Source organism: Lagenorhynchus albirostris, chromosome X (assembly GCF_949774975.1).
Source record: "Lagenorhynchus albirostris chromosome X, mLagAlb1.1, whole genome shotgun sequence".
Lineage (NCBI taxonomy): Eukaryota > Metazoa > Chordata > Mammalia > Artiodactyla > Delphinidae > Lagenorhynchus > Lagenorhynchus albirostris.
In genome coordinates, this window is record NC_083116.1 from 73,860,985 (window position 1) to 73,876,542 (window position 15,558).

Consider the following 15,558-nt stretch of genomic DNA (forward strand, 5'->3'; position numbering starts at 1 on the left):
AATAAGTCCCAAGAGCCCTGGCCTTCCAGCTCCACAAGGCCTATCCCTTCGGGGAAACTGAGGCCTGGTTAGCACCTGCTCAACTTGGCTTCGTTGGTGATCTGGGCTCAGCCTGTGGAGGAAGCGAGGCAGCTCCACCCTCACCTGGGAAGCATCCTCTATCCCTGACTCACCAGGAGTTTGGGCCCAGCTGGGACAGGAAGGAGAGCTGAGGGTGGGGCCAGTCTGGGGCCCTACCACAGGAGGCTCACAACCCCTGCCTCCAGCTAGCTTAGCTTGTTCCGTTCCTGACCCACACAGAGGCTAAGGGAACGGCGGGGGGATGGTTCCCGTTCTTCAAGAGCCCCAAGGAAGCACGCTTGCTCAGTCCCACCCAAGACGGGGCAAGGAGCAGGGCGGTGGGCCGGAGGAGAATCACCTTCTAGCAACTTCTGTTTGCTCATGGTAGAGTAAAGACACCTGGACTTAAAGCCTCGTGCTTGCGTTCACTTGATGTGTGTTCTTGGGCAAGTCACTGCCCCTTGCAGAGGGTCTGTTTCCTCACCTCAAATATGGGGCAAAGAATTCCCCACCGTCCACCCTCACAGGGAAGCTTATGAAAGTCAATGAGATAACATGTGTAAGTGTTTTTATTTTTAAGTGGCAGGCACTGGCCGGGTGAAGGACACTGCCACAAGGGGCTACTGAGCAGTGCTGTGTGGCCGGCACAGCAGACACGGAGCTCAGACGAGCAGGGCCACGGTGCCCAGGCCAGGGCACGTGACAACAGCAGTCACAAACCTTCTGGGCTGTTGGAGAGGCTGCCTTATACTCTGCTTTGCTGTCTCCCAGAGATTTTACTTCACACTCCTCACAGCTACTCCCAAGGGGCCCCCAGAAACTCGATCCTCCACTGAGAGGGTGGGGGCAGCCGTGTCCTGGGCTGGGCGGGGGACCACCCAAGGACACTCATTGGTGATGTGTGGGAAGGGCTCTACCCAACCCAGATCAGGCTCCCCCTCAGTTAGAGACATCAATCTGGCCTGAACCAGCCCTGAGTAGAGACCCCTGGCCCAGGCAGGGGCCCCCGCTCTGGGCAGGCAGTCAAGCAGCAGAGGCCCCATCTGATCCAGGCACTTCCTTTGGTTAATGAGAAACCAAATAAACAGCCTCTGCCCCAGCTGGCTTCGGGAGCACCCCAGCCGGGCCCAGCCCTGCCTGCTCCAGCCAGCCTCCCTCCCTTTCACCCTGCAGGTCCCGTGACTTTCCTCCCTTGCCTCCTCCGTGCGCTTCCCACTTCCCTCACAGCCCTGCCTGCTCCTTGGCTGGTGCGCTGGGGCTTCCTGCTCTGGATCGCTAACCAACCCTCCCCTTCCTTCCTCCTCCTCCTTTCCTCTAGTGCCTTCTTACCCATTTTTAGCTGCTGGGATCCCACTTGTCCTCCTCTCCTGACATCTGTCTCAGCCATCTCCATAAGGAGGGAGTCCCCCGCCCAGAAGACCTGCGGGCTGCTCCGGGCCTTGCCAGCCTGTGTCTCTGCTGTGGCAATGAGGCCAAACCCTCTTCAGGGCCCTCACTCCACTCTCAGACCATCAGCCTGCAGGAGGGAGATGCTCAGATGCTTGGGTGCTCGGGGCTGCTCTAGCTCGAGGGCTTTGTCAGCCGGAAGTCCCCGAGTGTGCCATGGTGAGAGCTCTGGTGTGCAGGAGAAGGAAGGCTCTTCTGGCTAAGAAGCGAACTGGACAGCCTGAAGCAGCCTCGTTACCCAGCGGGCCACAGCTGAGGCCCAGCTCTTGGGAAGTTATTTCTAGCCACCTCCAGGTGTCTTGAGGCAGGGCAGGGCTGGGCCTGCCAGCAGGTCCCAGATCTAGCCCCAGTGAGGTGGTGGCAGTACTTGCGGACACACCCAGGTCCCCATGGAAACACCTCCTCCCCCATCTACTCTCTCTAGCTGAGTCTAGTGCCAGACGGGGCAGATGCCCATGGCCTATGCCACAGTGGTGATAGGACAGACAGGGGGCTATGGTCACAGGGTCCAGCAGAACAAGAGGGTAGAAGAACTTGTGACAAAGAAGGGCACAGAGCATTTTCAACATCTTGCTCCACTAGGACAGCCACCATCTTCCCATACCAGACCAGATCACCAGTGTTTTGGGCACATGAAAATCACACACACGCGCTCTCTCTCTCTCTCTCTCTCTCTCTCTCTCTCTCTCTCTCTCTCTCTCTCTCTCTCTCTCTCCCTCTCTCCCTCTCTCTCTCTCTCTCACTCATATACTCACTCATACACTCACACGTCATTCCCCAACATCACGACACCATTTTACACCCATTTCTCCATGTGGTTAATTTTTTTTTTTAGTTCTCATTTTTTCTAAGAAAAAAGCAACAAGAAAATAATTCAGAGTTTATACAAAACATCTTTACATTATTTTTTTTCCAAAAAAGACTAGTATTTACACAAATGGCAACAGAAACAAAAACAAAAAAAACCTTTCGACTGCCACCTGGAAGGGACTGGCTGTTCCGCTCCCTCTCCCACCTGGCAGTGGGGTGGGCACCTGGCCAGGAGGCAGTGTGGAAGTGGATGGTGGGAGGCCCAGCTCCTTCCATGGCCACTCTGGGAGTGCCTGCAAGGCGCTTGCTAGTGGCAGTCTGTTAGCAGCCGTGCTGGCAAGGAGCCGGGGTCAAAGTGCACGGCGTGCTGGCCCAGCCCTAGGCAAGCCTCTTCCTCTTTCCAAGCCCCAGCCCAAGACTGGGGGGCTAGCGGGAGCTGGGTTAGGGGGGCACCCACCTGAGCTAGAGCCCAGAAAAGAAGCAGGCTACCTGGCCTTATACCCGCTTAGTTCTCCGCCCTGGGCCTCTGTTTCCCCACCAGGCCGAAGGGTGCCAAAGGTGAGGGGAGAACAGGGCAGAGCGGAGAAGGGGGAACTCCCAGCTCTGCAGGGCAAATAGCCACCTGGGTACCTCACCTCCCTCCACCCCCCATGAGGTCATCTGCCTGCAGCAGCTCTCCTGTTCCCCAGGCAACAGCCAATTAAGACATTAATAACCGTGAGAGTGAGGGAGGCAGGATATGCCCAAGTATCCCACAGGAAGTTTTTTTTTTTTTTTTTTTTGGTGGAAGGGTGGCAGCCACTACCCCATTGCCAAGATCAGCACTGTAGAAGGAGAGTCAGTGGGGGAGGGTGAGACACCTTGCCCAATGGCACTCTTGTCTTCCCTCGTGGGCAAGAACAGCCCTGGCCTGTCCCCTCCCCACATAAAATATGCCAACAAGTTTATAAAAGAAATGCCATTCTATGCTTCCCGGCTGGCCACATCCTGCCCCAGGCCCCTGATACTGCGGAAGGCTGGGCTCAGAAAACCTGGGGAGGGGCTGTCTTTTCCATTTTTCCATTTTTCTTAAAAAAAAAAAAAAGAGAACAGATGAAAATGAGTTGACAGCTAAAAAAATGAACACAAAAACATTAAAAACAGTGATGATAGTGGACAAGAAGTCCTGGGAAGGGAGAAAGGGGGCGAGGGGGCACAGGGCCAGGGGGGGCGTCTCCCTGCCTGCTGTCCATCAGCGTCCGACCCTGCCCTCCAAGAAGGGGTGCCCCCGCAGAGCCCAAAGGCCTGGCCAGAGGGGGAAGGCACAAGAGCATGGGGGCTGGGGGCACAAGCACCCCCCTCTGAAGCCCAGGGGGCGGGGCAAAAGGGGGATTATAAAAGCCAAGAAACTACAAAACTAAATACAAAGATGGGCACAGCTGGCAAGGGGAGGGACGTGGGTGAGGATGGAGAGGTGCAGTCCCGGCTGACTGTCCCTCAGGGCCGAGGCTGCCAGGGCCCTCAGACCTTGTAGTAGATGTTCGCGGGGCTCTGGGGCGGCATCTCCTGGACGATGTAGACAGGGTGCCCGTAGTCCCCACTCACCTTCTCATAGTGGGGGCAGTAGTTGTTCTCTGTAGTCCGTAAGGGGATGATGATGTCGCTGGGCTCGGTGCCCGCCGTGCCACTGCCCCCCTTAGGACTGGCCAGGGTGCTGAGCGAGAGGGCGGGCGCCCGCTGCTGCGTGTGCTTGCGGTGCCGCTTGCGCAGCTTCAGCAGCAGGATGGTCAGGAAGATGATGATGAGCAGGAAGATGACGCAGCCGGCGCCCACGGCCGCAAACAATGCCACCTTGGAGTTGAAGAAGCTGTCGGGGTCCCCGCTGCTGCCTCCACTCCCACCGGAGCCGCTTTTCTCATCCTGGTTCACAGTCTCTGTGGACGGGGGAGGGAGGCAAGGGAGGGGAAGAAGGTCAGCCAGGGGTCCCAGGGACACATAGCAGATCTCGGGCCACGCCCTGCCTTCCTTCAGAGCTAGGGCCTGAAAGGGCAGCCGAGCAATGGCTTCTGCCCTCTGGGAGACTCCCATACACTCACCGTGCTTGCCGTCAGAGTCACCCAGGGAGCCCCGACCACCGGGGGCCTGTGTAGCCATCTTGATAGTGTTGTCTGCCTCCTTGCTGGGCCGGCTGGTAGTCAGCTGCTCGGGCGTCACAGCATTGGGGTCTGGGGGTGGGGAGAGAACAAGTGAAGGGGGAACTCCGGCAGCGTAGGTGCCTCAGTTACATAGCACCCACCGGCCAAGAATGGCCCGGATACTGGACCTCAGATCCCCTATCCCTACTGCCCCCTCTGCCACTACTCCCCACGCCACCCCCCGCCACCCAGTGAGGAGCATCTGTCGCAAAAGCCTAGCTGAGGAGCCCTCGGCCTGGGTGCTCACCTTGCCCAACCTTCATGACAATCTTCATGGTGCGTGTGCGGCACACACCTCCCTCCCGGTTCTCCAGTCCCTCCAGGCTCCCATTGGATGTAGCTGCAGCAAGAGGCCAGAGCAGTCAGGAGGAGGAAGAGGTCTGCCAGCATTACCCAGAAGCCCTAGTGACGTCTAAGCCCTTAAGAATAGAACTGGGAACCAGGGAGTTGCAAGCAGCTCCCACCCACCCATGAACCTTTCTACTTCTCTCCTCCCACTAGGAACAGAGTCCAGGAACTAGCCCCTCCCATGAGGATGCTGCTCCCCTACCATGACCAAGGCCACAGGCCCTTCTTTCTCAGTGGAAGCTACATGTGTCTCCTCATTGGGTGACGTTGCTCAGAGGCCAAGCAATCAGAACTGGCATGGTGAGGAAGACTTCTCCACAGACTAGAAGGAATCCTAGATTAGGTGTCAGGAGAACTGGGTTGGAAACCCAACCCGCTCCCTAACTCTCTGTGTGATCTAGGGCAAGAAGCCCCTTCACCTCTTGGGGCCTCCGTTTCCCATGAAGAGAAAGGCTGAAGCTTTGCCAATTCTGCCATTCCCAAGGTTAGATCTTAGGTGGGCAAAGAAAATAAGAGAGAGAGCACCACGAATCAGAGTCGTCTCCCACCCAGCTCCTAGAGCCAGGGCGAGCTGGCAGCGGAGGCCCCTTGGTAAACGCTGGGGCCGGAATTCCAAGGCCACACTACGAGGAGAGCACGCCACTCTTCAAAGGGGACTGGATCAGGCTGGGCCTGAACTGTGTGCGGTCTCAGTGCGCTACTCAGAAGTTCCCACTGCTACAGGACAGGAAAGAACCATGCGGTGGGCAGGGACTCACAGGTAATATAGTAATCGTGGTGCTTCTTGAACTCCAGGCCCATGTAGTTGGGGCTGAACTCCTGGAACTTGATGGTGAAACGGATTTCCTGCTCTGGCCTATTGCAGGTGACCAGCACGTTGGGGTCGAGCACGGTGCTGCAGGCAGCTGCCTGCTCAGGCCGCACCAGGTACAGCTTGTAGTACTCATAGGGCCGCCCAGCTTCTGCTCGGGGGCAGATGATGTCCAGCTTGTCTCCAATCTTCGGGTAGATCACCAGGCCCTTCCCACTCAGAAACCTGCCCAAGAAGAAAGAGATGGTTAGCCTCAGGGTTGGGGGTCTCAGGCCATCCCCAGAACCAGGGGAGCAGACAATGAGGGCCAGGCTGGGCACACTGGGTGGAGATGGCGAGGACAGGCATTCTGTCCTTTTTCCATCCTTATGCTGGGGGTGGGGAAAGAGAACCATGCTGCCAGCAGGGTGTGGAAGGGGTGGCCCATGGGCAAGGCTGCCAGGCTTTGACTGCTCGGCAGGGTGGGGCACTGCCTGGCTGGGGGAGCCGTTTGTCCTAATGTGGCATTTCCGCAGGGGGGCTGACGTGGCAGATGGGCTGGGCACCTAGATGTCAGGCTTGGGTTGCCTGGATGTGGCAGCCCTGTCCTCCTCGCACTCCCAACATACTCACATTCCTTCATAGCCTCTGCTACCGGCCCTCCAGCACACACGCGTGTACATGCGCTCATGCGCACAGACACACACAAAGAAGCACACACACAATGAGCCCTAGAAACCACCCCCACAGCTCCCAGCCAACGGCTGGGGATGCACAACCTATCTTGGCCCCATGCCTTCTCCCCCATCCTTGCTAATCTTGGGCATGATGGGGAGATAGGAACAGGCCTTGCCTAGAGCCAAGGGATAATGGGCACAGTCTCCAGCCAGGTACAGCTCCACACAGCTCTCTCCACTCCCCACTCCCACTGCCTGGCATCCTACCAGGACTCATCCCACCCCCATAATGCAAAAGCCTGAATCCCCAAATCTGGCCAGTCTCACTGCAAAGGATAACAGAGAAAGGGGAGAAGAGGCCTGAGCAGGAACAACAGATCATACAAGACAGAGCCCCAGGAACCTCGCTCATCTGCCTTCTAATCCACTCCCACCACACACACACACACACACACACACACACACACACACACACACACAGCCTCTGCTCCCCATCCTGAGAGGAGATGGACAAATGCCTCCCGAGCCAGGTTCATCTTCTAATCCAGAAGGCCAGGCACTGGGAAATAGCAGGGGGAGGGCAGCTGCCTGGGGCCACCGATTCACATCATCCTGTCCTTGCCTAAGCACAGTAAGCGCTCTCGGCCATTTCTGAGCCTGGGAGCAAGTCGGTACAATGTAGGAGAAAGAAGACAGACTTTGGAATCAGATGGATGGTGGCCCTTACTAGCTCTGTGACCTCGGATGAGCTGCCTGATCTCCCTATCTTTCAGTGTCCTCACTTATAAACTGGGGGTGGGAAGAGGCCCTCCTCCAAGGATGGTGGAGGGGAGGCATGATGGCATGTATAGAGCACATAGTTGGCACTCAACCGTGATTCCTGCTTAGAAATAGCGTGGTCTGCCAAGAGGCAGGAGGCCAGACACTAACACCAAGGACCTATGAGCCCAGTCTCGTTTCTTGGGTGGGAAAGAGGAAAAGATGATACAGCTCCATCCTCAAGGACTCTACTGTCCGGTGTGGTTCAGAAAAGTAAATGGCCCATGCCGCAGCAATGGATAGCACCAGGCTATCTGGAGGCTGTGTGAGAGGATGGTGGCTCAAAAGGCAAGGGTTGGACGCAGAGAGAGGAAGGAGACAGCTCATCGGACAGGACAGTCAGAAATGGTCCCACAGAAAGAGTGGGATGAAAGCAGATCCTGGGGGAGGAATAAGAAGTCAACATCCAGCAAGAGCAGACAGCAGTGGTTGGGACAAAAAACCCAGGCCAGTGACTGGCCCAGTGATGGGCAGAGAGGAGCAGAAGAAGAGGGGGTAAAGCTCAGCTGGGGCCAGACTGAAAGGCCAGGGTCACAAGAAGCAGTGTGGGTTTCATCCAGTGGGGGACAGACTCTCTAGCAGAAGGGACAATGAAGGGCCGAAGGCAGTGCTTCAAGGGAATGAAGCTAACGGTGGAAGAACATGGTTCTACTCCCTGAGGGCCCATTCCACAGTGGGGGCTACAAGGCACAAGGGCCTCCTGGGAGCTCAGTATCCTCACCGGATGGAGGGAAATGATACCCAAGGAGGTGACTAAGGGAACTAGACCAAGTAGATGGAGTGGATGAAGAACAGCAGCCCTCTCTCCACGTCCAGGGAAGCTCCACTGAGCTGGGACCTGCCATCCTTCTGTGCAGGAGGGTAAAAGCAACAACAAGGAGGTCTCACCTGCCTTAGTACCTAGCTTTACCACACTCCAGAAGGCCAGAAAGGAAGCAGGCATGGGATGGAGGCCCACACAAACATTTGAGAGAAAACACCCCCAACTCCATGCGCTACAGAAAGCCAAGAAGTTTCACCAAAGCCTCTATAATTCCTAAGGCATTTTTCACTTTCCAATCTTCATACTGGTTCCATCCAGGCAGTAGGATTAGACAACTTCTAACATCTTAGAGATAGAAGGAACCTTCGAGACCTACTGAGTCCAGGCTCCTCATGTGAGGGAATGAGTAACCAGGTGAATGTTCCTGTTGAAGAGGGGTGCTCAAAGCCAACCCGAGGAGCCTAAACTCACCCAGGATGTTAACTCCTAGGGGTCTAAGAGTACCTTAAACATTGGCTGAATCCTTATAGAGCTGCACCTCCATAAGACCGTAACTGGAGATGACAGCAGGTAGAGGGCACACAAAGGGGTACAGGCCAGCTCACTTTTCTAACCACTTGGCCCGCCTTACTCACCAGGGAGTCTTGTCTACCCTGAGCAGTCTCCCATCACCATTCAGGTTCTGGAGCCCTGGAACCCAGAGACAACCGAGGAAACAGATGTCTACATAGTGGGTGGGGGAGGGGGAGGAGAGAGGACTATTGCCCCCAACACCCCTCAGACTCTGTCAACCTCAGAGAACAGAATTCATAAATATTCATGAGTTCATTTGCATAGCAGCTGCCAGAGGGAAACTCACCTTCCCCTAAAGTGCAGAAGGGAGAGGAGCCTGATGAGACCCACCTTCCCTGACCCTGGTCCCCCATGATGGTACCTTCTCAGCTTCTTCCCCACCACTGAGAAAAGTGCCTCTGGGCCTGTGAGAAGCCCCAGAAAGTGGTGAGGGGCCACGAGGTGTGGGTACGCAGCCCGTGAGAGTGAAGCCCAAGGTCAGGTATGACGCTAGTCATCCTGTACAGCGGGGACCCTGCTGGTCTCCCCTCGTACCCACCAGGTTAGGAGTAGAGGCCGACAGGAGGAGGAAGAGAGTACCTAGTTAAACTCTTTACCCCCCAGTTTTCAAAAACTACTACTCCCCCCATTATCAAACCAAGCTTTCCTGCCTGGGGCCACCCCCAGACAAAGCCCTTTTCTGGAAAATAAGGGGATTGACATGGCCCAGCAGGAAGCCTGCAGCAGGTCGCCATGGTAACCCCTGAGGCCTTCCCTCCTTAGCCTCTGATAGCTCCTGGGACCCCAGGGAGCCACCCCAGGGAGTAAAAGGACTTAGGGAGGCAGCCTGCCATTCAGTCTCTGTCTGTGGCCTGCCTCTTCCCCTCTACCCTAGCCCAAGTCTCTCCCCCAGCCTGCCTACTGAGCTTAGAAGTATCACCATGACTGCTGAAAAGAATCCTGGGAGAGAAGAAGCCTGAGGGTCTGGGGTAGTGGCCAGTGCTGGTCAGAGGCCAACTGCCCCCCCCCGCTTCTTTGTCCAGTTAAGCCCCTATCCACCCATACACAGACAATCTATAGCAGAGAGAGTTTGGAGCTATGGGGGTCATGCCTAGAAAGCTGCCCACGTTCCACCACACTTCCTTCCCTCTCATCCTTCCCTCAGGCTCTAGGGACTTGTGGTCAGAGAGTGGCCAAAGGGAGAGCCTGGTCCTAGGCCATGCCAGCCCAGGTTTGGTAGAAGACTCTAGCCACAGCTTTGATTCAGTGACTCCGGCACCACTGCGCCTGCACCCCAGGGTGGCAGGACCAGCGGAGGACAGAACCCAAGCTGGAGCTCAAGTGTGCTCTCATCCCAGCAAGGGTGGGGAGACCCCAAATTAAAGGCTCCTCTTTCACTCCCCCAGCTCCACCCAGCCCCCGAGGCAGCAGGAGCAGGCCTGGCATGTCCCAGCAGTGCCCGCCCAGGCGTGGGTGGGCAGGAACAGCAGCTGGGTCCTGGCACACACACAGCACTGTCGGAGGCAGGGAAGCCAGGAGAGCCCCAGAGGAAGTCCCCCCCACACCTACACTGAACTATGCCTCCCCTCTGCCCCACCTGGCCAATGCTAGGGCCCACTGAGGGCTTAACAGCCCCTTCCTTGTTGTCTGCTTTCTGTGGGGTCCCTGAGAGGCAGTGAGATTCCTGGCCCAGAGAGGAACCAAGGCTGCTATTCAGAGCCCGGGAGGGAGAGTGCCAGGCATCGAGCTGGCTGCCTCTAGATCAGGTCACCCCGAGCAAGCGGCCCTCAGACGTAGGCCTAGTAAAATCAAATGAGGAAGCTGGAGCACTGCTCATCCCACGTGGGCAGGGCCTGAGTCACAAGGACAGATGCACACACACCTGTGAGGTGAGAGCGAAAGCCGGGGGCAAAAGCCAGCGCCTCCTCCGAAACCCAGTCTCTCCCAGATTCCAAGGCAGTGGGATGGTGTGGAAAGAATGGCACAAGGCACAGCTCTCCCCACTACGAGCTGACTGACTTTAAACAAGTCATTTTCCTTTTCTGGGCAAATGCCTCCTCGTCTGGAAAATGGGCAATTCCAACTTCCCAGGGCTGTTGGGAACATCCAGTGAGTTCATATCTGAGAATGCTTTGGAGGTAGCAAGGTACTGCCCAACTGTTAGTTAGCACACCAAGCACAGTACCATTTAGAAGAAGCTGAACGAGCTGACTACACTCCTGGCTGCTAGCACCGCCACCCAAAACAGCTACAATGAGAACCCACCCAGGAGGGGCTGCTACAGAGCCCAGGGCAAGGAACCCAGAACATGGCTGGTGAGCATTCCCTTACCTCAGCTCCCCTAATAATCACAGGGTGGACCCTCCCCGCAAACCTACTGTTCCCATGGCAACCAGCGGCCTCCTGGCTGGCCCACCCACTCCATACTCCCAACACCAGGAAACAGTGATGCACAGTGGTATCCAGGGCCCACTCATCCCCATCCCTCATAGTTGGTGAGGCAGTGGAGAGCCTGAGGGGAGAAAGGGAACCCTGGATTCAGCCTCCAGTCCAGCCTCACCAGGCCCTTCTTGCCCCAGGTCTGGCTGCCTGGGGGTGGGGGAGGGAGGGAGGGGAACAGGGAACTTTAGAGGAGCTGCTGGCTTCCCATCACTTTCAGGCCCCCACCTGTGGCCAATCAGCCACAGAGTAGAAGAGGTCAGGTCCCTAGCCACCCCGGAAAGGGGCCCCCTGAGCTGGCCTCCCCAGGACTGTGAGCTGGAACAGCTGTGAGGGGGCTGGGACCTACACTTTGGCTTGTAGCAGGCAAGCCTGGGTTGGGGTCTGCAGCTGCCCCCACCCATGCTGGATGGAGTCAAGGGTCCTGGATGCCAAGCTGAAGCCCCCACCCCCGCCCCTTGCAGGGAAGGTGTAATATGATCTCAGGCACATTCCCACTCTCTGGAGGTGGAGGAACCTGAGTGGGGGGCAGGAAGGGGTCAGAATGGGACTGAGAGACTGAACTGCAGCAGCTGGACTTGGCTAAGGACTCAAGTATGAGGCCTGCCGGCTGCCCCAAGTTCTCAGGGGAGGAGGCTGGAGGAGGGGTCTGCCCTGGGACCTTCCATCACAGCCCCCCCACCCCACACAAGCATGCCCATGTACTCTGGTTCCTCCCAACCTCTAACGGGCCCAGACCCACCTTCCCACCCTACACTTATCGGGCAAATCTGACAAGGGGCCAAGCTCTTGCCACCCAGGGACTACCACCCTGGAAGGCCACAGCACCAATTTGGGAAAGAGGCTGGGAGTCTGGAGTCAGCCCTTCCGGCTCCCCTCTCCCGGTCAGGGCTGGGGCTGCCCGTATCCTGGAACCTGGAAACATACCCCCAGCCCCACCACTTCTTTATTTTGATTTTTTACCAAGGAGGAAGCAATTAAGCAGGGTTTATAGGCGCTGGGAGATTTCGGGGGGGGGGTTGCCAGCTCCTGACAGGACTGAGGCGAGAGACCAAAAGCTGGGAGGAAGAGGGGAGGGAAGAGAGAAAATGAGCCTGTGAGGGAGAGCACGGGCATGTGCGAGAAACAAAAGGACTCGAGAAAAAGAGGCAGAGAGTGACTAAGAGTGAGAGGGAGTGTGAGAAAGAGGGAGAGCGGGCAAGCAGAGCTGGAGAGGGGAGGTGAACGCGGCTCACATAGGATGTGAGAGGGCGAACCGACAAGGGCCTGAGAGGGAGAAGTCAGGCAGGAGGAAAAGAGGGAGAGACGGACAGGAAAAGACCGTTGATTTGAAAGGCTGTGGCAGTCCCAGGCTTGGGCGCAGTGGCAGAGACAGCCTCCCCGAGCTCAGAGTGAAGCTGAGGGCAGTGCCTTCCTCCTGTCCTCCTGCCCCCCCAAACCCGTGCCAACACACACAGACAGGCTGCATTCCAGACCCCTGAGCATAGATGGAACTCTGGAGGGGGTGCTGCGCGCAGGGGCACCAGTATGAGTCCCCCACCATTCCCAGGATCTGCTCAATTACAGGATGGAATTCGTGCAAGTCCTATTGAGGCCTCAGCCACCACTCCCACCACCCCCAGGATGCCTACCCTCAGCCTGAAGTGGATCGGGGAATGGGGCAGATCTCAAAAACCTGCAAACCGTTCCAGAGCACTCAGGCCTCAAGACACAAAAAGGGTGAAGCTCAGGGAGATCTTGTTTCTCCCAGCCACCCCCGACCTCACTCTGCAGGAGGGCTCCTTTCCAGCTGTGGAGCTGCCTGCTATCTCTGGTTAGAGACCCGAGAGAGCAATTAGGTCACTCCCATGAGCCCCTAGGATGGGCTACCCCAGGCTGATTTCAGCTCTCCTGGCTCAAGAGAGAGCATTTCCAGCCTCCACCTTTACAGGAGGGAACTGGGCACTTCACAGCCTTTCTCCTTGGTCTGAGCAGCCCGAGGCCCCCAGACCATTTTGAGTCCCTGCTGTTAGGAGAGCACTGGGCCCAGTTTGGCTTCTGGGTTAAGGAAAAATCGTTGTCAATCCCTTTCCTTGTACCCTGACCCTGGTTTAGACATCCCACTAACCAATAAATAGGACCGTACCTTAACCTAAGGAGAAGAGAAGTAAAGAAGCCGCCCTCTCCCACTCCAGGGCTGAGAGGTGCATGACCCCTGGAACCTAAGAGGTCAAGACAGGCAGGAGCTCGGGAAGTTAGCGGGGAGCCCATAAGAGTGGACAGGAAGAGATTCCAGGTACAGGAATCATAGAGCACAGAGGACAGGCCAAGGGCCCCCAGTTTCCCACTAAGTGGGGTGTCCGCACACTGCTGGAACCTCCAGAAAACAAGAAGGAAGAGCAATTCTGACCCTGGGTTCCAACCTGAGTCCTGGATGCCAAAAGAGAAAAAGGTCCAGAGGTCACTACACAATCCAGCGACTCCCCACTAACAGCCCAGAAACCACTGAGCCACCGCCCTGAAAGGTGTGTGTGTTGTTGGGAGGTGGGGGAGGATTGTGAAGGGTAAGGAGGAGGGAGAAAAGAAAGGATCTCCTCTACATAGCTGCCTCCCCAACCCCTTTGGGAAAGCTAAGTACAACTCCCCAATCTGAGGACAGAAGGTGGGGGGGCCAGTGGGACCCGCCTGGGCAGGAATCCTTTGCTTGCCACCCACTTCCCTAGCCACCTCGGCCGCCACTCTCCACCCCGGCCAGCCCTGGAAGCTCTGCCGCCGGCTCCATTGGACCCCCGACGAGCGCTGGATCGACACCCCCCCCCCCAACAAAACCTCTCTCCCACTCCGCCCCTCTCCACCCGCCGCCTTTGTGAGCCTGGGAGCGGCGCCCGCCCTTCCACGGACCCAGCAGGGAGAAAGTCGGGGGTGGGGGGAGGCTAGGAGAGACGGCAAAGCGAAAAGCTAGGGAAGCAAACTGGGAAGAAAGAGAAATGAAAATGAGAGAAGCCCGAATGGAGATACAGGCACTGCCACCCGCCCCAAGCGCGAAGTCCCACGCCACGGTCCCTTCACAGCTAAACAAACGGGGAACCTGTGTTCCGGCCTCTTCCCCCGCCCAGGTCAAGCTCGCCCACCCCCCGCCCCCAGCGGCTCTTGGCGAAAACCGCCACGTTCCCAGGGGCCCCAGAGGGGGCTGCTTTCTCTCCCCGACCCAGCTCTCCGGTGCGCTCAAAGGCGCTCAGACTCCCAGCTCCGCCCGGCGCGACCACCTCGACTTGATCCGGGACGTGCGGAGGAGAGGGCCGGGAAGCTGAGGGGTCACAACCCGGCCAAGTGCCCCCACCCAACCCCACCGCACCCTTCCCCGCCCGGCCGCAGGGAAACACACTCGAAAAAGCCATAGACAAAATGGGGCGCCGCTCCTCCTCCGAACACCTTCCCACAGGCGCTCGGGGGCGCGCGGCCTCACCCCCAGGGACCAGAGCAGATAAGTTACTCACTTGGGGTTGAGGGAGCTCCAGGACACGGGCTCTAGATTCTTGGCCAGCGGGGTGGCGAGCCGGCACAGCGCCAACACGACCATCGCCACAAGCCACTTGCCGAGCCAACGCTGGCCAGGCCGGGCCATCTTCCCTGGGGCAGGCTGCACTTCGGGATGCCCTGGCGCCTCCTCAGCAAAGCTGGCCTCGCCTTCCCGTGCCGCGCTGCGCTCCGAGAAGCTCAGGCGCCCATCCTCCGCAGCCGCCGGCCTTGAAGTGCTCCCCTCCCGCCGGCTTCGGTGTCGCTCTTCTCCGCCCCGCCGGCCAGGAGGACTCACTGGGCAGCCGCCCCCAACCCGAGCATGAGCTGTGGCCTCCGAGGGCTCGCTCCACTGGCCTCTCCGCCGCACGAAGCACGACGGGGGCTCTGCGCCCCCGGGTGATCCCGTCCGATTCCGCTCGGCTCCCCGAGACTGTTTGGGACTGTGCGACCTCTCCCCGACGGGGTCTCACCGCTGGGGACTCGGTGGCCGCCCGGACGCCTCGACCGCCCCGGGATCGGCACCCCTGGGAAGAAGTGGGAGTCTCCCCACCACACGAGCTCGGTCTGGGGGCTCCCGACCGGGCCGCCCTAGCACGGGCTCCGTTCCTCCAGGCCACACTGGGACTCCGGGCTGCGCGCCCCCCGACAGCTTCGACTTCAGCGCGGGGCCCGCTCAGTGTACTTAGAAGAGCGCGGAGACACTGCCGAGCGAGCTAGTCCCATCAGTTTGCGCCTTTGAAGCCTAGGCCGGGTGGCCCGGCAGCCCAGTCGCCGAGTCCTAGCTCCCTGGCGATTGCGCCCGAGGCTCTACGGTCAGCGCGAGGCTCACACACCTCCCACTGCTGACCAGCGCGCATACACTCCCTCCGCCGCCGCTGAGCTGTCTACTCCCCTGCTCAGGCGTACGCAAGGCCAACCCTACGCATCTTAGCCAATAGCAAGCTCCGTCACGGGGTCCTTGCCCTGCACCACGCCCCCAGAACAGGAAGGAGGCGGGGTTTTAGGGAGCTCTTAAGGACGCCGCGCTCTCGATGGCACCAATCTGAGTGTGCGGCTCCTGCGGTTATGGATGGATCCTGCCTAGTCCTGTTCCCAGAGCGCTCAGCCCGTGGGAAGTTGGCGCTCCTCTAGAGCTATCGGCCTGCTCTCCTCCCCGAGCGCCTGGTCGACACTCCGGCCCAC

The 15,558-nt window shown here is 58.3% G+C and overlaps 1 protein-coding gene across 2 annotated transcripts; it reads right to left on the bottom strand.

Annotated features, from left to right (window-relative positions):
- Positions 1-2,372: 2,372 nt before the first annotated feature.
- On the bottom strand, positions 2,373-15,257 carry EFNB1 (ephrin B1). Of its 2 annotated transcripts, XM_060138069.1 has the most exons (6): positions 14,355-15,257; positions 5,597-5,874; positions 4,738-4,830; positions 4,392-4,520; positions 3,901-4,229; positions 2,373-3,383 (listed from the first exon to the last, which is right to left on the bottom strand). In XM_060138069.1, exons 1-6 carry the CDS (start codon positions 14,480-14,482, stop codon positions 3,339-3,341), a joined length of 1,002 nt encoding a protein of 333 aa, XP_059994052.1. In that variant the 5' UTR covers positions 14,483-15,257; the 3' UTR covers positions 2,373-3,338. The 2 variants fall into 2 exon arrangements, with proteins under 2 accessions (XP_059994052.1, XP_059994051.1); XM_060138068.1 differs by having other exon boundaries at positions 2,373-4,229.
- Positions 15,258-15,558: the final 301 nt, after the last annotated feature.